Genomic DNA, 23,648 nt, shown 5'->3' with positions numbered 1-23,648 from the left:
AGAGGAAGAAGATTGCTTGAAGATTCTAGCTATTCAACGTTGGATCGTTGGAGTATTTAGGTGTTCTCTTTCTTATATTTACAATGTATAAATCTGTTTTCCTTTGTTTTGTGAACATGAGGAACTAAGCCTTTTGGCTAGGGGGCTATTCAATACCATGATTATGCTTGCAAGATGAATTGATTACATCCAATTGTTATTTCATAAGTTGTGAATTCAATTTGCTTAACTGTTTGATTGATAACTCATTCTTGTGTGTTGATTAAGGTGGCCACTTAGTTTTTCATGCAGGGATTTGAAGCTAAAATATAAGGGAATTTCACCCAATAGTTATAACCTTATATTTGCTAGTAGTGGAGGTCGTTTATCGACGATCGCGTTAAGTGAATTCTTGGCAAAAGTTTCATGCTTTTCATAGTAACAATTGCCTCGTCAATACTTATAGTTTTCATGAAACTTAATGATCTTTTATTGTACCTTTATTGTGCGTTTCACGTAAGGGACTTTTAGAGAATGTTTTGAGTTGTTGTATGCGCATTCCCATCCAATTCAATAACTTAAGGAAAACTTGAAAGTTAAAAAAGTGTTGTTCACGGTTAACTTGGGGTATTGAGTTTCATGATTTATTGAAAGAAGCAATTGGAAATCAATTTGAATGCAAGTGTGTCATGTGTGGAGAAGAACCCTCTAGTTAGCCCATCATTCATCAATTCACCTAATTTAGTCTAAAGAATCTGTTTTCTTTGTCTTTGTCTTAATTTACTCAATTTTCGTCAAAACCAATTCCCCCATTAATTTAAAGTGTTAGATTAGTTAGAAATCAATTTAGTTGATGTTTTTAAGTGTTTTGAGTCAAGTGATAACTTAATTTCGTCCAGATTTGAGTATAGTGTTCAAAACTGCCCAGAAAGTGTTTTTAAGGCAGTTTTGAGTGTTTGTTTGCTGTTTTGAGTCTTTTGGTTTGTTTTGGTGTTTTATAGTTTAGTTTTGCATTCTTTGAGTCTAGTTTGGTGTTTAAACTTTGTTTTTACAATTTTGAGTCAGTTTAGAGTGTTTAGCAATCCCTCCTAATCCCCGGTTTAAGAACGATCCCTACTTACATATCTACTACAATTGTCAACAAGAGGGTTTAATTTGTGTGTTAAGTAATTTTCGCATCAAATTTTGGCGCCGTTGCCGGGGATTAGCAACTTTGCTAATCCCTCGTTATTTCTTTTTATTTAATTTTCGTTTGTTTTCTATCTTAGCTACTGATTTGTTTGTTTCATTGTTGTTAGGTACTAGTTTATGACTCGAAGTTCCCAACGTATTCATAAGAATATTTTGGACTTTGACGACGATTTTGAGAGGACTTTGAGAAGACAAAAGAACCAGCAAGAGTCTAACCCACCTAGCCCTGAACCTGACCTTGAAGAACAAGTTTTAGAAGAGGAAGAAAGGGGCACGGCAGAGACTTTTGAGGAAGTACCCATCATGGCAGCCGACAATCGAACAATCAAGGAGCTTTCGGCCTCGGGAGTGGACAATGCTGCACCTTTATGTATTCAATATCCCGTGGCAGCTCAAGGCAAGATCGAGGAGTTTGAATTCAAGTCTAGCTTGTTGCACCACATCCCAAAGTTCCATGGGCTGTCCATGGAAGACCCTAACAAGCACTTGAAGGAATTTGAAGTGGTTTGTTCAAGCATGACCCCTGTCAATGTCGATGGTAGCATCTTAAAGATGAAGGCTTTTCCATTCTCTCTAATGGACAAAGCTAAAGATTGGTTATATGAGCTAGCACCAAGGACAGTGACATCTTGGGAAAGTATGAAACGAGCGTTCTTGGAGAAATTTTTCCCCACTTCAAGAATCATTCTCCTGAGGAAACAAATAAGTGGCATACAACAAAAGCAAGGTGAATCATTTCCTACTTATTATGAACGTTTTAAATCACTTGTTGCTTCTTGTCCACAGCATCAAATGAAGGAAGAGTTGCTCCTTCAATATTTCTATGAAGGCCTTCTACCAATCGAACGTCAAATGCTAGATGCCTCAGCGGGAGGAGCTTTGGTAGATAAAACACCCATGGCAGCCAAGACACTCATTGCAACTCGTGCATTGAATGCACAACAATACGAAGGCATGGGACAAAGGGATATCCCACGGCCACAAGTTAATGAGGTAAGCTCTTCATCCGATATTCAATCTCAATTAGCTAATCTTACTTCTATTGTGTCTCAGATGGCCGAAGGTATGAAGATCCAAGGACCAATGGTGTGTGGAGTATGTTCTATCCAAGGACATGTTTCTGACAAGTGTCCTCAACTTATTGAGAATGGTGGATGGGAGACCGCGAATGCAATTGGATTTCAAAGCCAAAATCAACCAAGGAATGATCCATATTCCAACACCTACAATCCCGGTTGGAGAGATCACCCAACTTCAAGTGGAGGGAGCCACAACAACCCCAATCACAAGGAGGCTTTAGGCAACAACCCCCGGGCTTCTACAACAAGCCATACGCACCCACACAAGCACCTCCACAATCTGCCCAAACAAGTTCAGGTAACACTTTCGACAATGATACACTTCTTAAATTACTAACTAACTTGTCTCAGGGGCAAGAAAATCAAGCCAAGGCAATGCAAAACAATGACAAAAGGGTGGATCATTTGGAGAAACAAATTGGGCAGATTGTAGATTTTGTAGGGAAATTTCGAGACCAAGGCCAACTCCCTAGTTCTACCATTCCAAATCCAAAAGGAGGGTTCGAAAATGCAAAAGCCATATTGTTGAGAAGTGGAAAAGAAGTTGGGGTAGGTTCTTCATCAAAAACAGGTCACAAAGAGGATGACAAACTGCACTTTGAAGAGGGGGAAACAACCAAACCCACGGCAAGGGTGGAACTCCCTTTGCCGCAAGTTCCTAGTGACCCTAAACCATCCAATCTGTCCAATAAAGGTAAGAATGTGTCAAATTCAGTTCCTTCTTAGTGAATAAGTACCTAAGAGCTGCATGGTCAGAAAATACAATTACTTTAGTGCCAAGTAAATAAGAACGAAACTTATCTAAAGCAAACACAACGGCAAGAAGTTCTTTTTCAGTGGTAGAGTAGTTTAATTGAGCATCATTTAAGGTCCTAGAAGCATAGTAGATGGCATGAGATTGCTTATTCCTCCTTTGTCCCAAAACAGCCCCAATTGCATAATCGGATGCATCGCACATGAGCTCAAAAGGCAACGCCCAATAAGGTCGAAGGATGATAGGTGCCGTGGTTAATTTGTCCTTGAGAAGCTTGAATGCCTTCTCACACTTCTCATTGAACTCAAACGCCACTTCTTTTTGTAGGAGACTGATAAGAAAATTACTTAACACACAAATTAAACCCTCTTGTTGACAATTGTAGTAGATATGTAAGTAGGGATCGTTCTTAAACCGGGGATTAGGAGGGATTGCTAAACACTCTAAACTGACTCAAAATCGTAAAAACAAAGTTTAAACACTCAGCTAGACTCAAAGAATGCAAAACTAAACTATAAAACACCAAAACAAACCAAAAGACTCAAAACAGCAAACAAACACTCAAAACTGCCTTAAAAACACTTTCTGGGCAGTTTTGAACACTATACTCAAATCTGGACGAAATTAAGTTATCACTTGACTCAAAACACTTAAAAACATCAACTAAATTGATTTCTAACTAATCTAACACTTTAAATTAATGGGGGAATTGGTTTTGACGAAAATTGAGTAAATTAAGACAAAGACAAAGAAAACAGATTCTTTAGACTAAATTAGGTGAATTGATGAATGATGGGCTAACTAGAGGGTTCTTCTCCACACATGACACACTTGCATTCAAATTGATTTCCAATTGCTTCTTTCAATAAATCATGAAACTCAATACCCCAAGTTAACCGTGAACAACACTTTTTTAACTTTCAAGTTTTCCTTAAGTTATTGAATTGGATGGGAATGCGCATACAACAACTCAAAACATTCTCTAAAAGTCCCTTACGTGAAACGCACAATAAAGGTACAATAAAAGATCATTAAGTTTCATGAAAACTATAAGTATTGACGAGGCAATTGTTACTATGAAAAGCATGAAACTTTTGCCAAGAATTCACTTAACGCGATCGTCGATAAACGACCTCCACTACTAGCAAATATAAGGTTATAACTATTAGGTGAAATTCCCTTATATTTTAGCTTCAAATCCCTGCATGAAAAACTAAGTGGCCACCTTAATCAACACACAAGAATGAGTTATCAATCAAACAGTTAAGCAAATTGAATTCACAACTTATGAAATAACAATTGGATGTAATCAATTCATCTTGCAAGCATAATCATGGTATTGAATAGCCCCCTAGCCAAAAGGCTTAGTTCCTCATGTTCACAAAACAAAGGAAAACAGATTTATACATTGTAAATATAAGAAAGAGAACACCTAAATACTCCAACGATCCAACGTTGAATAGCTAGAATCTTCAAGCAATCTTCTTCCTCTCCTTTGCTACGGCACAAGAGGTTCTGGTGAGTTTAGGGTGTTATGGATGATGTAGAATGATGGATTTAGGTTTGGGATGGATGTAGGGGACGGCAAGGGTTGGTTTTGGGCAGAAAATATGGAGAATGGTGAAGTATGGATGTGTTAGAGGGATGGGATGATTTTCTGGCGTGAATGGTGAATGAATGAAACTTTGTGGCTGCTACAAGGATGTTTCTTTATAGGATTTCAGGAATTAAAACCCTAGGTTATGTAGGTAAACAGAAATTAAGTCAAAAGCTTCTAGAAATAGGAAATCAAATCAGAAATTTAAAGGAAAGTAATTAAAAGTTGCAGCAATGGCATAAAACACAAAAGGAATGTGTTTTAATGCAAGGAAATAGGAAAGAATCATCTCCCTTGCATGGCAAGGAAGAGGAAAGGTCAAGGGAGGTGCGGCTGTGATGTAGGAAAGGTTTAAATGTCCTAAAACTAAAGGAAACAAGGTTCCCTTGCATGGCAAGGGTTTGTAAGAAAAGGAATGCTTTTTATTTCTGAAATTAGGCAAGAATTTTGGAATAGAAAAGGGTATGTGAGTTATGGCTGAGCTTGGTATGAAAAAGGAATGTGTTTAAATGGTTTAAAACAGGGCAAGGAAGGGAAACACAAAGGGGACACACGGCAATGACTTTAGGTTTGCAAGGGACATTGTTTTATGACCTAGAATAGGTAGGAGCCTTTGATATTGTTGAAATATGGAGTCCTTAAAGATTAGGAAAGATTAAACCAAAATAGGAAACCTTGGCTTAACTTTCCTACTTCAAGTAGGAAACCTTCTTTGACTAGGATTCCTCATTTGATTAGGAATCCTCTTGTGATTAGGAATCCTAACTGAATTTGGTCTTCAATTTCGTCCATTTCTTTTGCTCCACATATAAGCTATCCATTCCAAGTCCAATTTTGCTCCAAAATGCACTATTTTGCTTCCTTAGCCATATGAACCTAAAAACACACAAAAGAAGCACAAAGGACTAAAATAACTAAGGAAACACAACGTAAATGCACGAGAACAAGCCAATTAAGTCGCATAAATATGCTCCTATCAGAGATGGCATAGTGGTTGTGCAATTTTAGAAAAATCCTTGATAAATCGCCTATAGAATCCTGCATGACCAAGAAAAGAATGAACCTCTCTAACCGAAGTAGGAGAGGGTAAGCGATGTACAAGATCTATTTTAGACTTATCAACTTGAATTCCTTTTTCAGAGATGATATGACCCAAAACTATACCTTGTTTAACCATAAAATGACATTTTTCCCAATTCAAAACAAGGTTAGTTTCCATGCATCTGTTCAAGATTAAAGTAAGATTATGCAAACAACCATCAAATGAGTCTCCAAACACACTTAAATCGTCCATAAATACTTCAATTATCTTTTCAACATAATCTGAGAAGATACTTACCATGCATCGTTGGAAAGTGGCCGGTGCATTGCATAAACCAAATGGCGTACGACGATATGCAAAAGTACCAAATGGACAAGTAAAAGTGGTATTTTCTTGATCATCCGGCGCTATGACAATTTGATTATAACCCGAATAACCATCAAGAAAGCAATAAAAAGAATGACCGGCTAACCTTTCAAGCATTTGATCAATGAATGGCAAAGGGAAGTGATCTTTCCTTGTTGCGGCATTTAGCTTCCTATAGTCAATGCACACCCTCCAACCGGTTTGAATGCGTGTAGGCACAAGTTCATCTTCTTCATTCTTCACCACCGTGACTCCGGACTTCTTGGGAACCACTTGGACCGGCGAAACCCAACAACTATCCAAGATAGGATAGATGACGCCACAATCAAGCAATTTGATGATTTCCTTCTTCACTACTTCCATCATTGGTGGGTTGAGTCGACGTTGGGCTTCCCTTGATGGTTTGGCGCCTTCTTCCATGAGAATTCTATGCATGCACGTGGTAGGACTTATGCCCTTGATATCGGCCAAAGTCCACCCTATAGCCGTCTTGTGCTCTTTGAGAACCCTCACCAGTTTCTCCTCCTCTTGTGTCGTGAGTGATGAAGCTATAATGACGGGCAATGTGTCTTGCTCACCCAAGAACACATACTTCAAGTGATTTGGCAACGGTTTGAGCTCAAGGGTAGGTGGTTGTTCTATAGAAGGAAGCAACTTATTAGTCGAAATTGGAATTGAAATTGGATTAGGGGACTTACCTTGGAGCCGTGGCAATGACTCTAGGGCTGCCACGGTCTCAATTACATCATCATCAAAGGCCACGGCATAGGATTGCAAGTGTATGCCGTGGGGTGCTATGGTCTCAACCATGTGATCCTTCACTTCTATGCCATTTGTGATGATCGTTTCAAGTGCATCTCCATGTAATTGATCAAGGTGTACCTGCGCCAAAGAATCAAGAATATCAATAGAGAAACAAGAGTGATCATCATTAGGAAATTTCATAGTTTCAGAAATATTAAAATCAATCACTTCCCCATCGAATTCCATTGTTAAAGTGCCCTTAAACACATCTATCTTTGTTCGGGCCGTCTTCATGAAGGGCCTCCCAAGAAGAATCGGCAAAGATGGAGCATGGTTGGTTTCTTCCATTTCAAGAATGTAGAAATCCACTGGAAAGATCAAATTATTCACTTGCACTAAGACATCTTCCAATACGCCCTTTGGATAGGCATTAGATCTATCGGCCAACTGAATAATCACACCATCATTTTTCAATTCACCAAGGTTCATTGAAGCATAAATAGAATATGGCATGACGTTAATTGAAGCTCCTAAGTCTAACATAGCATGTTCGAACTTAGTTTGGCCAATAATACAAGGAATTGTAAAGCTACCTGGATCTTTGCATTTTGGTGGTAACTTCCTTTGTAAAACAGCGGAAACGTTTTCACTTACCCTTACTACCTCTTTATGTGACGGCATCTTCCTTGTAGTGCACAATTCCTTCAAGAACTTAGTGTATTTGGGCACTTGCTTTATGGCATCTAGGAGCGGGATATTGACTTGAACTTTCCTAAACGTCTCAAAAATGTCCATTTCATGCTCCTCCTTCTTTGTTTGCAAAAATCTGTGAGGAAAAGGAACATTGGGTGGGACGGGGTTAGAATTAATCGAATTTGAACCCAACTTACCTTTGGTGGCCGAATGGGATGGCATGGATGAGTTTTGGTCCCTTTGGGCTTGCGGCAATGGAAGTTGTGTCCTTGCCGTGGGCTTCCCTTCATCCTCCTCTTCATGTTGCAACGTCTCTTCTTCGTTAGGACTTGTTTTGGGTGGTGTGGATATGGTGCCAACTTCTTTTCCACTCCTCAAAGTGATTGCTTTGGCAGATTCGAATCCTCCCTTTGGATTGACAATGGTTGAGCTTGGAAGCTTGCCTTGGTCTCGGAATTGTCCCACAAACTCCGCAATCTGCCCTATTTGCTTCTCTAAGTGGTCCACCCTTTTGTCTTGGTTTTGCATTGCTTTTTCTTGGTTTTGCAATACTTTGTTTTGATTTTCTTGCCCCTTAGATAAACTAGTATGTAACTTAAGAATTGTAGCATTATCTAAAGATGTACCTTGATGGTTTTGGGCGGATTGGGATGGTGATGCTTCTTGGCCGTGGGTTTTGGTGTAAAACCCCAGGGGTTGCTGCCTAAAGCCTCCTTGTTGGTAAGGTTGTTGAGGCTCCCTCCACTTGAAGTTAGGATGGTCTCTCCAACCCGGATTGTATGTATTGGAATATGGATCATTCCTTGACTGATTTTGGCTTGGAAATCCAATGGCGTTTGCACTCTCCCATCCCCCATTCTCAATCAATTGAGGGCATTTTTCCGAAGGATGACCTTGAATAGAACATACGCCACATACAATTGGACCTTGGATCTTCATTCCTTCGGCCATCTGAGACACAAGAGAGGTAAGATTAGCTAATTGAGTTTGAATGTCGGATTGAGAACTTACCTCATGTACTTGTTGCCGTGGGGGGTCCCTTTGCCCAATTCCTTCGTATTGTTGTGCATTGAGAGCCCGGTTTGCAATGAGATTCTTGGCTGCCATAGGAGTTTTATCCACCAACGCACCTCCCGCCGAAGCATCAAGCATTTGCCTTTCAATAGGAAGAAGACCTTCATAGAAGTATTGAAGTAGAAGCTCCTCCTTCATTTGATGTTGAGGACATGATGCAACAAGGGCTTTAAAACGCTCGTAGTATGTTGGAAAAGACTCCCCTTGACTTTGTTGGATTCCGCTAATCTTCTTTCTCAAGAGAATGACTCTTGAAGTAGGAAAGAACTTTTCAAGAAACGCCCTTTTCATGCTCTCCCAAGAAGTTACCGTTCCGGGTGCTAACTCGTACAACCAATCCTTAGCCTTCTCCAAGAGTGAGAACGGGAGAGCCTTCATCTTCAAAATACTACTATCAACGTTAATTGGAGTCATGCTTGAACACACCACCTCGAACTCCTTCAAATGCTTGTTGGGATCCTCAATGGACAGTCCATGGAACTTTGGAATGTGGTGCAACAAACTTGACTTCAATTCAAATTCGTCGGTCTTGTCTTGAGCCACCCTTGGGTATTGGATGCACAAGGGTGCGGCATTGTCCATTCCCGAAGCGGAAAGCTCCTTGATTGTACGGTTGTCCGCTGCCATGGTGTGGACCTCTTCTTCTTCCCTTGCCGTGGGTCTTTCTTCCTCCTCAAAATTGGAAGCCGAACTAGAACTTGTTGGTTGAAGTTCTGGGTTCTTCTTCTTCTTCCTCAAAGTGTGCTCAAAATCGTCGTCGAAATCCAAGATGTTTGCACTAATGGTTTGAGAACTACGAGTCATAAACTAGTACCTACAAACAAGAAAAGAAATAAGGTCAGTAGCTAAAACAAAAAGAAAACAAAAATAAACAAAAAGAAACAACGGGGGATTAGCAAACTTGCTAATCCCCGGCAACGGCGCCAAAAATTTGATGCGAATTATATAAGCATACAAATTAAACCCTCTTTTGACAATTGTAGTATATGTATAAGTAGGGATCGTTCTAAACCGGGGATTAGGAGGGGTTGCTAAAACACTTGAAAACTGACTCAAAAACGTAAAACAAAGGTTAAAACACTTAACTAGACTCAAAGAATGTAAAACTAAACACTAGAACACTAAAACAAACCAAAAGACTCAAAACAGCAACAAAACACTCAAAACTGCCTTAAAAACACAATCTGGGCAGTTTTGAACACTTAACACTAATTTGGACGAAAATACAATTTGTTTTGACTCAAGAGACTCTAAAACACACCTTTGGAAATATTTGGAATAAGTAAGAAAGAGGGATTTGTTTTTGGACGAATTTAAAAGAAAACAAGTAACTTAAAACTTAAAACAGATTTTTGGACGAATTTGAGTAAAACCAATGGATGATGAACTAGCCCAGGGATACTTCTCCACACATGATACATTCAAACATAAGTTGATTTCCAGTTGCTTTTCCGATAAACCATGAACCTCAATACCCCAGATTAACCTTGACATCACTAATTAACCCTCAGATTTCCCTTAAGTTATTGGATTGGATGACATCATACGACAACCCAAAGCATTCTTCAAAAGTCCCCTACATGACATCATAATAGAGATACAATCAAAGATCATTACGTTCAATGGAAATCATAAGTATTGACAAAGCACTTGTAACTATGACATCATGATACGCATGCTAGGAATTTACTTAACATGATTGTGAAAACAACCGTAACTACTTGTGAATATAAGTTTGTAAGGATTATGTGAAACACCCTTATATTCTAGCACCAAATTCAAGCATGCAAATTAAGTAGGCCTCCCTAATCAACATACAAGAATAAGTTATCCATCAAACGGTTAAGTAAATTGCATTCACAATTTATGAAATCACAACTGGAATTTATCAACTCATATTATAAATATAATCATGGCTTTAAAGCATCCCTAGGCTAAAACGAGTTTAGCCTCTCATGTTCATAACAAAACAAAGGAAATTAGAATTAAACATTGAAAACAAAAGATAGATTACACCTAGAAGCGTTCCAACACTCCAACTCGAATGCATAAACGTCCAAGGCTTCGTCTTCTTTCTCCTCTTCTTTGCTAGGTCACGGCACAAGTGCTAAGGTGGGTTTTTGGATGAGTTTCTGGGTTTAAGTTGGGTTTATGGAGGTATGGTGGTGCGGCAAGGCTTAGTGGTGGTGTAGGGTGGTTTGGACGAAGGTTTGGAAGTCTATGGATGGTGGAAATTTGGATGGAAAGCTGCGGCAAGGCTGGATGTATTTGTGAATGAAGGCTGGTTGTGTGGAAGGGGGAATTAGCTTTCTAAGGGCGCACAAGGGTATTTATAAGGAAGAAAAGACCTAAAGGCTTTATTACTTGGTTTAGGAAAGGACTTAATTCTAAATCTTTGAAGAATAGGAAACACAAAATCAGAAATTGAAGGAAATAGGAATGTGACTTGCGGCAAAGGTTAGAGAGAAAGGGAATGTCTTTTATTTCTGAATTTAGGCAAGGATTTAGGAATATAAAAAGGTATGTGAGTTATGGCTGAAATAGGTAGGAGAAAGGAAGGTGTTTAAGTGTTTAAAATAGGGAACAAAGCCCTTCCTTGCACGGCAAGGAAGGGAAACACAAGGGGACACACGGCATGGCTTAAGGTTGCAAGGGATGTTGTTTTTGTGACCTAGAATAGGTAGGAGCCTTTGATCTTGCTGAAATATGGAGTCTTTAAGGATTAGGAAAGATTAAACCAAAATAGGAAACCTTGGCTTAAATTTCCTACTTCAAGTAGGAAACCTTCTTTGACTAGGATTCCTCATTTGATTAGGAATCCTCTTGTGATTAGGTCTTCAATTTCGTCCATTCCTTTTGCTCCAAACATAAGCTATCCATTCCAAGTCCAATTTTGCTCCAAAATGCTCCAAAATGCATCTTTTTGCTTCCTTAGCCATATGAACCTAAAAACACACGAAAATGGCTTAAACTACTAAAACAACTATGAATTAACAAAATAAATGCACGAAAACAAGCTAAGTAAGTCGCCTAATTATGCTCCTATCAGACACACTTGCATACAAATTGATTTCCGGTTGCTTTTTCGATAAACCATGAACCTCAACACCCCAGATTAACCGTGACATCACTAATTAACCCTCAGATTTTCTTTTAGTTATTGGATTGGATGACATCATATGACAACCCAAAGCATTCTTCAAAAGTTCCCTACTCATCATAATAGAGATACAATCAAAGATCATTACGTTCCATGAAAATCATAAGTATTGACAAAGCACTTGTAACTATGACATCATGATACTCATGCTAGGAATTTACTTAACATGATTGTGAAAACAACCTTAACTACTTGTGAATATAAGTTTGTAATGATTATGTGAAACTCCCTTATATTCTAGCGCACCAAATTCATGCATGCAAACTAAGTGTGCACCCTTAATCAACAAACAAGAATAAGTTATCCATCAAATGGTTAAGTAAATTGCTTCACAATTTATGAAGTCACAATTGGAATTAATCAATTCATATTGCAAATATAATCATGGTTTCAAAGTCTCCCCTAGCTAAAACAAGTTTAGCTACTCATGTTTAGAACAAAACAAAGAGAATATAAATTAAACATTGAAAACAAAGATTGAATACACCTAGAAACGCTCCAACAATCCAAGCTTGAATGGCCAAAACGTCCAAGGCTTCTCCTCTCTTCTTTCTCCTTCTTTGTTACGGCACAAGGGTGTTTGGGTATGAATTATGATGATGGATGGATAGGTTGGATGGTGATAGAGGGTGGATGATGGCTGATAGGAGCATATTTAGGCGACTTAGCTAGCTTATTCTTGTGCATTTGTGCTATTATTTCTTAGTTAATGTCCTATTACAACTCATTTTCGTGTGTTTGTAAGTCCAAAGGGTTAAGGTACCAAGAAAGTGCATTTTGGTGCATTTTGGAGCAGTTTTGGGCACTAAATGGATAGCACATGTATGGGCCAAGATGGATGGACGAATTTGGAGTTCAAAAGGCTAGGAATCTGATAAGGAATCAGCTCAAAAGAGGAAACATTATCCAAAACCTTATCTAACCTTATCCAACCTTATCCTATCTTATCATAACCTAATATTGTTCCACCTTAATCCTAGCTGCAAGTGGACCTAAAAACCTAATTTCTAGAAGCCTTATCTGACCCTAAAAGGGTGCCATACCCTTCCCCCTTTTATTTCTTCTAGAAAACCCAAAATCAGCCACAAAACACTTAGTTTCTAGAAGGCCCAATTTTGGACGAATTTCCTAAACCTTTTTCCTTTTGGATTCTGATTTGTTAGGCCTTAATCCTTGTGGATTTGGGTATACAAATCCTTTTATGAAACTAATTGGGCCAAACCCTCTCCTAAGTGGATTTAACTTACTTGTGCCGAACCCTAGGGCCCTAATCCACTAAGTAACCCTAGGACTATATAAACATAAAATCAGCCACAAATTCGCACCATGATAGGAGCATATTTATGCGACTTAGTTTGCTTGTTTTCGTGCATTTATGTTATTAATTCTTAGTTATTTTAGTTCTTTAAGCTTCTTTTGTGTGTTTTCAGGTTCATGAGACGTATTTGGTGAAAGGATGCATTTTGGAGCCTTTTGTAGCACTTTTGGGCACAAATTGGATAGCTTATGCTTGGAGCAAAAGGAATGGACGAAATTGAAGAGTTGATGTCGCAAGGATTCCTACTACGACAAGGATTCCTACTACGACGAGGATTCCAATTACGAGAAGGTTTCCAAATTGAAGGAGGTTCCCCACTCACATGAGGATTCCTAGTTGGACGAGGATTCCTAATCACACAAGGATTCCTAGTTGAAGTAGGAAAGTTAACTAACTTAGACTCAAAACACTAATTTGGACAGATTCAAACACTTTTCTAACTAATCTAACACACTTAATAAAAGGGGGAATTGATTTGGACGAAATTAATTAAATTGGACAGATTGTAAACTAAGCAGATTAGGCACTAAATTAGGTGAATTGAATGGGAAAAAGGCTAGTTATAGGGTCCTTCTCCACACATGCACATATGTAACACAAATTGATTTCCAGATTTTATCCCTTTAAACCATGAATGACAATGCCCCAAATTAATTGTGAAAAGCACAAATTAACTTTCAAATTTTCCTAGTTTCATTGAATTGGATGGAATACACATCGACAATCAAATTATTCTTATCAAATTCCCTACATGAACTGCATAATAGAGATAAAATCAAAGATCATTAAGCTTTTTGAAAACCCTAAGCATTGACTAGACATTCGTAACTATGAATTGCATGATACTCTTGCCTAGAATTTACTTAATACAATCATGACTGATGTGAAATAAGATATCACTCAAATTAAACCCTCTTTTTGACAATTGTAGTATAGATATAAGTAGGGATCGTTCTAGGCCGGGGATTAGGAGGGATTGCTAATCTAATGAAAATTGACTCAAAGATGTGAAAATATGCTTTAAAACACTTTAAATAAACTCACAAGACTCTTACTAACTTGTATGACTCAAAACAAACTTTAAAAACTCAAAACAACTCAAAACAACCAAAAAGACTCAATTTAGACTTTAGGACTTAATTTGGACGAAAATACACTTAGTTTTGACTCTAAAGACTCAAATAGACTCTTTTGGACAGATTTGGACAAAGTAAGAAAAGTGGTTTTGATTTTGGACGAATTTAAAAGAAAACAAGTAACTTAAAACTTTAAAACAGATTTTGGACGAATTTGAGAAAAACCAATGGATGATGGGATAGCCAAGGGATACTTCTCCACACATGATACATTCAAACATAAATTGATTTCCAGTTGCTTTTCCGATAAACCATGAACCTCAACACCCCAGATTAACCGTGACATCACTAATTAACCCTCAGATTTCCCTTAAGTTAGTGGATTGGATGACATCATACGACAACCCAAAGCATTCTTCAAAAATCCCCTACATGACATCATAATAGAGATACGGTCAAAGATCATTACGTTCAATAGAAATCATAAGTATTGACAAAGCACTTGTAACTATGACATCATGATACTCATGCTAGGACTTTACTTAACATGATTGTGAACATAAGTTTGTGACGATTATGTGAAACACCCTTATATTCTAGCACCAAATTCAAGCATGCAAATTAAGTAGGCCTCCCTAATCAACATACAAGAATAAGTTATCCATCAAACGGTTAAGTAAATTGCATTCACAATTTATGAAATCACAACTGGAATTTATCAACTCATATTATAAACGTAATCATGGTTTCAAAGCATCCCTAGGCTAAAACGAGTTTAGCCTCTCATGTTCATGACAAAACAAAGCAACATAGAATTAAACATTAAAAATAAAAGATAGATTACACCTAAAAACGTCCAACACTCTAACTCGAATGCACAAATGCCCAAGGCTTGGTCTTCCTTCTCCTCTTCCTTGCTAAGTCACGGCACAAGGTCTAGGGTGGTTTTGTGGATGATTTTCTGGGTTTTGGATGGATTTAGGCAAGTGCGGCAAGGGTTGGTGGTGGTGTATGGAGGTTGGGATGGAGGTTTGGAAGTAGGGGAATGAGGGAAGGTTAGTTGCAAGGTTGCGGCAAAGGGTGGATTTCTGAATGAATGAATGAATGTTGTGTGAATGGTGGTGATTAAGTGGTGCGGCAAGAGCTATTTATATAGGCTAATTTGGCACACTTAGTGAAGGAGAAGGATTGCACAATCCCATTGAAAAAGGGTTAATTCAAGGCAGAAACCAAAGGGGATTGGGATAGGTAGTGCACGTCATGGATTTAGGGATTTCTAGAAGGTTAGGTGCGGCACACGTGTAGGGATAGGATAAGGTGTTCTAGAAGAAGTGTTTAAGGCAGATTCCTAACCCTAAAGGGACATGAACATGTGATATAAGAGTAGGAGAAGGATTGCAACTCCTAAACCTACAAGGAATGGTGTTCATGCGGCATACACTTGGATAAGGCTTCTAGAAACTGAAATAGGTATTCAAATATGTAATTAATCCCCTCTAATTAGCTAGGTTTAAGTCCTAACCTGATTTGGATAGGATAGGATAGGATAGGATAAGATAAGGTTAGGAAAGGATAAGGTTGGATAGGATAGGATAAGATAAGGTTGGATAAGGTTCCTTGTTTCTTGCTATTTCCTTATCTTCTTTGCTTTAGGACTTCATCCACCAGATTTGTAGCCTTTCCTAGTCCTTCTTGACTTCAATTTCGTCCATCCTCTTTACTCCATGGTTAAGCTATTCAATCCATGCCCAAAAATGCTCCAAATAGCCTTAAAATGCACTTTCTTGCTCCTCTTGCCATTAGGACCTAAAAACATACGAAAATAACTTAAAAGACTGAACTACGTAGTAATTAACTCACTAAATGCAAAAAAACAACATAACTAAGTAGCATAAATATGCTCCTATCAAATTCTAGTGATTTTCACTACTTGTGAATATAAGTTCATAACAATTAGGTGAAATTCCCTTATATCCTACCATCAAATTCATGCATGAAAACTAAGTCATGCTTACTATGCTTCAAGAACAAGGGTATGGGTGGTCCTAATCTAGGCTAGGTAGGGATGATATGGGTAAACAAAGAACAAAGGCTAACAATGGCTCAATGGGGGTATGACCTACAATATATAGTGCATGGGTTGGCTGTTTGGTTGATGGCTTCACTACACACTTCATCTTGATATATATTATGCAATCATGCTTTGAATGGAATGGATGCAAGTTCTAGCATTTGGAACTAAATGATGAAACGCCTTCTAATTAGCAACCAAGCAAGAATAATGAGATCATGCAACGAGTTTAAAAACAAGAATCACAGATTAATACTCTCCAAAGAATGTTTAAAGCTCAAGTCTCTCAAGGTTGTAATGTTATTCTAAGTTCCTTCCTTCAAGCATATTACAAAAACTTTTTCTTTTTTTTTTTTTTTTCTTTGGGATTAAACATGAATTCATAAACAACAACTATAACCAAGTATAAACCAAGAATATATCAAACTTCCATCCATGTTTATAACTCTCTTTCACAGCCATGCACATAAAAATCAAATCCTCATCATTGTGTTGGAAGGTATCCTAAGACACAAACACACAAAAACAAACACAAAACTGACTCAAACTGACTCTTTTTAGTTGTTTCAAACTGTTTTTCGGATTTTTTCAAAGTAACACATAAAAAGACTTCAAAACATGTTAAAAACACTTAAAACAGTGGGAAACAAGTTTAGACATGTTAGGTGGTAATACCCTACGAATTTCATGCAAAAATAATTCAAAACAGAATATTACCCCCCACACTTAAACTAAACATTGTCCAATGTTTTAGACTAAACTAACAGCAAAGGAACACACAAATAAACACATCACACATAACATAAAGTAAGCAACAAAGGAAAATTTTTAGGGACGCAAATCTGAGTTTAGAGCGATTCCTAAGTTCTTCCTTTGTTGATTGCATGGGTTGCCTCCCAAGTAGCGCTTTCTTTTACGTCTTGCAGCCGGACGATGCCACATTGATCAACCTTCATGGGAACCCACGGCATAGTGGGTGGTCTCCTCCACGTCATGTCCTTCAACATTTGCATAATATGGCTTAATGAATGGGAGGGGATAGTGATCCTCCCTGGTGGTGATGTTTTGGTTCCGAAAGTCCATGTAATTGTTCCCACCACCTTGAAATCGGTTGAGTACCTGCACCAAAGAAGGTAACAACCTATTAGTTGAAATGGGAATTGAAATTGGGATTGAAGACTTACAAACATATTGTGGTGAAGGCTAAAAAACGGCAGCCCTATCAACAATGTCACTATGGCTACTTTCGGCCATATTGGGTGGTTGTAGGGCAATCACTCCAAGTTCCTCTCCAATGGTGGTTCTTGATACATCCTTCTTGATAGGTGTGGATCCTTTCGGCCCTATATCCTTATGCACATCAATGGCAAAACAAGAATGACCATCATTAGGATTCTTAATAGAGTCATAAACATTGAATTTAATTATATCACCACCAAACTCCATTGTTAGTGCTCCCTTGGCCACATCAATCTTTGTTTGGGCTGTTTTCATGAACGGACGGCCTAGCAAGATTGGCAATGATGGAGCATGGCTCGAATCCTCCATTTCTAAGACATAAAAATCTGCAGGAAAGATGAGATGATTGACTTGCACTAAAACATCCTCAAGGACTCCCTTGGGATAAACGTTAAAACGATCGGCCAATTGAATTATAACGCCATCTTGTTTTAACTCACCAAGGTTCATAGATGCATAAATGGAATATGGCATGACATTAATAGAAGCACCTAAATCTAACATGCATTGTTCAAATCTAGTGTTTCCAATTATGCATGGGATAGTAAAGCTCCCTGGATCCTTACATTTTGGAGGTAACTTTCGTTGCAAAACCGCGGATACATTTTCACTTACTTTCACAACTTCTTTGTTTGAAATTCTTTTCCTAGTTGTGCATAACTCTTTTAAAAACTTTGCATACCTGGGTACTTGCTTAATGGCATCAAGTGAAGGAATGTTTACTTGGACTTTCCGAAAGGTATCCAAAATGTCATTTTCGCTTTCTTCCTTCTTTGATTGTGCAAATCTGCGAGGGAAAGGAACATTGGGCAGATTAGTGTCGAAATCACAACATTTGGGACAACATTACCTGAGATGGACGGATGGGAGGGCTTAGATGGCTGCGGCATGGGTGGTGCTACCCTTGCCGTGGGGTAGGATTGCTCATCTTCTTCAATTTGTATCTTCTCATCTTCCTTGTTTTGGGCAGATTCATGTGCTTTGCTTCCCACTTCTTTTCCACTTCTTAGGGTGATAGCTTTTGCAGATTTGAAACCACCCTTGGGATTGACCACCGTAGTGCTTGGTAACTTACCATTTTCACGAAATTGTCCCAAAAATTCGGCCATTTGGCCCATTTGCTTCTTTAGCTCATTAGCCTCCTTTGCTTGGTTCTGCATTCCCTGTGCCATTGTGGTTAATAATTGATATGTTTTATCATCATTCATATACGTACCTGAGTTGGGTTGGGATGATTGTGCTTGAGGAGGTGGTTGTGGTGCCATTGGCCTTGGAAAGAAACCCGGTGGTTGTTAGAATCCACCTTGTTGGGCAGGTTGTGGTGCATCCCTCCATCTGAAATTTGGGTGGTCACGCCATCCTTGATTGTATGTATTAGAGAAAGGATCACCCCTTGGTTGGTTTTGACTCCCATAACCCACGGCATTGGCAGATTCCCACCCTCAATTCTCAATTAATTGAGGGCATTGATCAGATTGGTGTCCGTGAATGGAGCATACACCACAGATTGTAGTTCCTTGCGTTTTGGGGCCTTCAACAAACTGCGATAACATAGACGTAAGGTTAGCCATTTGGGATTGTAACTCAGAAATAGAACTTACCTCATTTACATGATGTGGCCGTGGGGTGTCTCTCTGCCCAAAACCTTCATATTGTTGTGCGTTGAGTGCTCGATTAGCAATGAGAGTTTTGGCATCCATGGGTGTCTTGTCCACTAAAGCTCATCCCGCGGATGCATCCAACATTTGACGTTCAATTGGTAAGAGACCTTCGTAGAAATATTGAAGAAGAAGCTCCTCCTTCATTTGGTGCTGTGGACATGAAGCAACAAGGGTTTTAAAACGTTCATAATAAGTTGGAAAAGATTCACCTTGGCTTTGCTGAATTCCACTAATTTTCTTGCGAAGAAGAATGACTCGTGATGTCGGAAAGAACTTCTCTAAGAAGGCTCGCTTCATACTCTCCCATGATGTGACAGTTCCGGGAGCTAACTCATACAACCAATCCTTGGCCTTCTCCAACAAAGAAAAAGGAAAAGCCTTCATCTTCAAGATGTTGCTGTCCACGTTCACCGGTGTCATACTTGAGCATACTACTTCGAACTCTTTTAAATGCTTATTGGGATCCTCCATTGATAACCCATGGAACTTTGGTATATGATGTAGCAAACTGGACTTCAACTCAAATTCATCGGTCTTCTCAGGGGCTGCCCTAGGGTGTTGGATGCAAAGAGGGGCTGCATTGTCCAAACCCGAGGCAGAAAGCTCCTTGATGGTTCGATTGTCCGCTGCCATGGTTGGTACTTCCTCTTCAAAGCTTGCCGTGGGCTCCTCTTCAACCTCAACTTCTTGCTCTTCTAATTCAGGTTCGGGACAAGGAGGATTAGACTCTTGCACTTTCCTTTTTCATCTCAAAGTCCTCTCGAAATCGCCGTCAAAGTCGAAGATATTCTCACGAATAGGTTGTGAGCTACGGGTCATAAACTAGTACCTGCACACAAGAGCAAACAAGATAAGTAACCAACTTAGTAGACTCGGCACAAGTAAGAAAATAAAGTGCCTATACACGGCACAAAAACAAAACACACACACACGGTGCAAAAATTAAAACAAAACAGAAACTAAACAATTTAAACAAGACACAAGACAAGGGATTAGCAACTTTGCTAATCCCCGGCAACAGCGCCAAAATTTTATGCGTTACGAATGTGACACACAAATTAAACCCTATTTGTGACAATTGTAGTAATGATGTAAGTAGGGATCGTTCTAACCGGGGATTAACTAGGGGTGCTAAACACTTTAAACTGACTCAAATAAATAAAACTAACCTTTAAAACACTTAACTCACTTAAAGAAAACTCAAAACAAGTTCACAAGACTCAAAATGAGCTAAAAACACTCAAAACTGCCTAAAAACACAAACTGGGCAGTTTTGAGCCTAAACACAAACTTGGACGAAAATTGGTTCTAACTTGACTCAAAACTCTTAAAAACACAATCTAAAACATAATTGAACCAATTAGACACTCTAAGACAATTGGGGATTTGGTTTTGGACGAAAATCAAACAAACAAAACAAGAATGTAAACTAGGCAGATTTGGACGAATTTAAAGGTGTTTGTGACTCCAAATACTTAAAAACCAAAATAAGACAGATTATAATGACTAAGAATTAACAAAATATGGGGGGATTGTGTTTGGACGAAATTAAATTAAATGGACAGATTATAAAGAAAACAAATTGTAAAACAAATTGTGATGAATCAATGGATGATGGAATAGCTAAGGGGTTCTTCTCCACACATGAAATATATGCAATGTAAATCAATTTCCAGTTATCAATTCAATAAGTTATGAACCTCGACACTCCAAGTTAATTAGGTCCGCTTAAATTAACCTTCAGATTTCCCTAGAATCATTGAATTGGATGAATATGCATCGCAACCAAATTATTCCTAACAAGTTCTCTATATGAACAGCATGATAAAGATACAAGTTAGAATCATTACGTTCTTTGGAAATCATAAGCATCGACAAGGCATTTGTAACTATGAAAAGCATGATACTCTTGCCAGGAATCTACTTAACATGATCGTGACTAGCGACCTTCACTACTTGTGAATATAAATTCATAACGATTAGGTGAAACAAACTTATATCCTAGCACCAAATTCAAGCATGCAAATTAAGCGTGCACTCTCAATCAACATACAAGAATAAGTTCTAAATCAAACGGTTAAGCAAATTGTATTCACGACTTATACAACGATAACTGGAAGTAATCAACTTATTTCACATATATAATCATGGTTTCGAATACACCCTTAGCCAAAACGAATTTAGCCAATCATTCTCAAAGCAAAACAAAGATTACATGAATTAGACATTGAAATATAAGATAGAATACACCTAAAATTGTTCAACAACTCAGAATGAAGAGCCAAACAATTGAGTGAATCTGTCTCCTTTCCCTTGCTTGCGGCAGATTGGATGCTGGTGGTTTCTAGGCTGTTTTGGTGATGTAGAATGGATTTTGGGGTGGTTAGAGGCACGGCAAGGGGTGTCGGTTGGGTGTTGATGCGAGAATTATACGCGCATAAATTAAACCCTCTTTTCGTCAAATTGTAGTATATGTATATAAGTAGGGATCGTTCTAGACCGGGGATTAGGAGGGACTGTTAATCACTTGGATTTGACTCAAAAACGTAAAAACACAATATAAAACACTATACTAGACTCAAAGAATGCAAAACTAAACTTTTAAAACACTAAGACAAACCAAAAGACTCAAAACATCACAAACACACTCAAATCTGCCTAAAAACCACTTTCTGGGCAGATTTGAGCACAAACACAAATTTGGACGAATTTGTGTAACAACTTGACTCAAGAACGTAAAAACACAATATAAAACATTAAACTAACTCAAAGAATGTAAAACTAAACACTTAAAACATTAAAACAAACCAAAAGACTCAAACATCACCCAAAACACTCAAAACTACCTTAAAATCACTTTCTGGGCAGTTTTGAGCACTTTGGTGAATTTGGACGAAATTGGGAAATAAAATGAATCAAAACACTTAAAAGCACAAACTAAATTGATTTCTAACTAAATTGGACATTAAAGTAAAGGGGGATTCAGATTTATACGAAAATTGAAATAACAAAACAAGTTAATAAACTAAACAGATTGTAAAACGAATTTGTTGGAATGGAATGAATGGATGATAGAATGGCTAAGGGGTTCATCTCCATACATGTTATACTTGCATAATAAAATGATTTCCAATTGCATTTCAATAAACCATGAAACTCAACACCCCGGGTTAACCGTGATGCACTAATTAACCTTCAAATCTTCCTAACGTTATTGAATTGGATGGGTTAGCGCATACAACAATTCAAAACATTCCCCACAAGTCCTCAACATGAATGCATAGAAGAGATACAAGCAAGAATCATTACGCTCTATGAAAATTATAAGTGTTGACGAGGCATTCGTTACTATGGATTGCATGAAACTTATGCCAAGAATTCGTTTAACGCGATTGTTTATAAGCAACCTCCACTACTTGTGAATATAAGTTCGTAACTATTAGGTGAAACTCACTTATATTCTAGCGTCATATTCATGCATGAAAATTAAGCGTGCACTCTCAATAAACATACATAAATAAGTTATCAATCAAACAGTTAAACAAATTGAATCCACAACTTATGAAACGCAATTAGAAGTAATCAAATCAAAATGAAAGAATAAACATATATTTCGAATCCCCCCCTAACCAAGGGGGGGTTTAGTTCCTCATGGTACAAAACAAAGAGAATCAAAGAAACACCTAAACATTCCAACAACTCAAACTTGAATTGTATGAACGTTTAGGCCCTCTTATCTTCCATTCCTCATTCGTACAAAACAAAGAGTATTGACATTAAACCTTGAAATCAAAGAAACACCTAAACATTCCAACAACTCAAACTTGAATTGTATGAACGTTTAGGCACTCTTCTCTTCCTCTTCGTTGTAGCACAAGGTCTAGGGATAGTTTGATGGTGTGAATGGTTTGGGGAGTGGTGGAAATGGAAGGATGGTGTTTGGATTGTAAGGGAGAGCACGGCACAAAGGAGTTTGATGGTCTACATTTCTGCAATGGATGAGATTATGAATGGAATGGATGGACTTTGTGAAGAAATCGGCCCCAAGGGACCAATTTCTGTTGTGAAATGAATTGTGTGAGAATGAATGCAATGGATGCTTATTTATAGGTGAAATGGGGGGAACATGACAGCTAGGTTATGATGATGAATGCATGTGCAAAGTTGGTTGAATGATTATGAGTGCATGTGGCTGAAATAGCATGTGGAATGGCTGGAAATGCAAGGAGAATGCATGTGCACGGTTTTGGGAGAGAATGGGAGTGCAAGTGGCTGAAATGTTAGAGGAACAAGTGCATGTGGCTGCATTGTGGTGCAATGATGGAGGAACAATCTGAAAATGCAAGGTATGGCTGGAATGATTGTGTTTGTTTGAATGTGCATGTGATTAAATTAAAGGATGCAAAGTAAATAAATAATGAATGCATGTGTTGAATTATGAAGATGCATGTGCAATGAAGTGGAATGACAATCTAAAATGGGATAGGTACCCACGGCAATGATGATTTCTGGTGGTGTTTGGGTGTATGTTTGAATGGTGCATGTGGGTGAAGGTGTGGCTGCATGTTTGAATGATTAAAGGGACATGTGGGGGTGGAAATGAT

General features: G+C 38.3%; 1 protein-coding gene across 1 annotated transcript; it reads left to right on the top strand.

Annotated features, from left to right (window-relative positions):
* The first annotated feature begins 1,287 nt into the window (after positions 1-1,287).
* LOC148694385 (uncharacterized) lies at positions 1,288-13,117 on the top strand. The gene is made up of 3 exons (XM_088700694.1): positions 1,288-2,163; positions 2,224-2,233; positions 13,110-13,117. The coding sequence occupies exons 1-3, from the start codon at positions 1,288-1,290 to the stop codon at positions 13,115-13,117; spliced, it is 894 nt and encodes a 297-aa protein (XP_088556820.1).
* Positions 13,118-23,648: the final 10,531 nt, after the last annotated feature.

The sequence above is a fragment of the Pyrus communis genome, chromosome 9, assembly GCF_041283825.1.
Source record: "Pyrus communis isolate YQ-2024b chromosome 9, ASM4128382v1, whole genome shotgun sequence".
Taxonomy (NCBI): domain Eukaryota; kingdom Viridiplantae; phylum Streptophyta; class Magnoliopsida; order Rosales; family Rosaceae; genus Pyrus; species Pyrus communis.
Note: the sequence above shows the minus strand (reverse complement) of the source record. Positions and strands in the feature narration are given on the sequence as shown.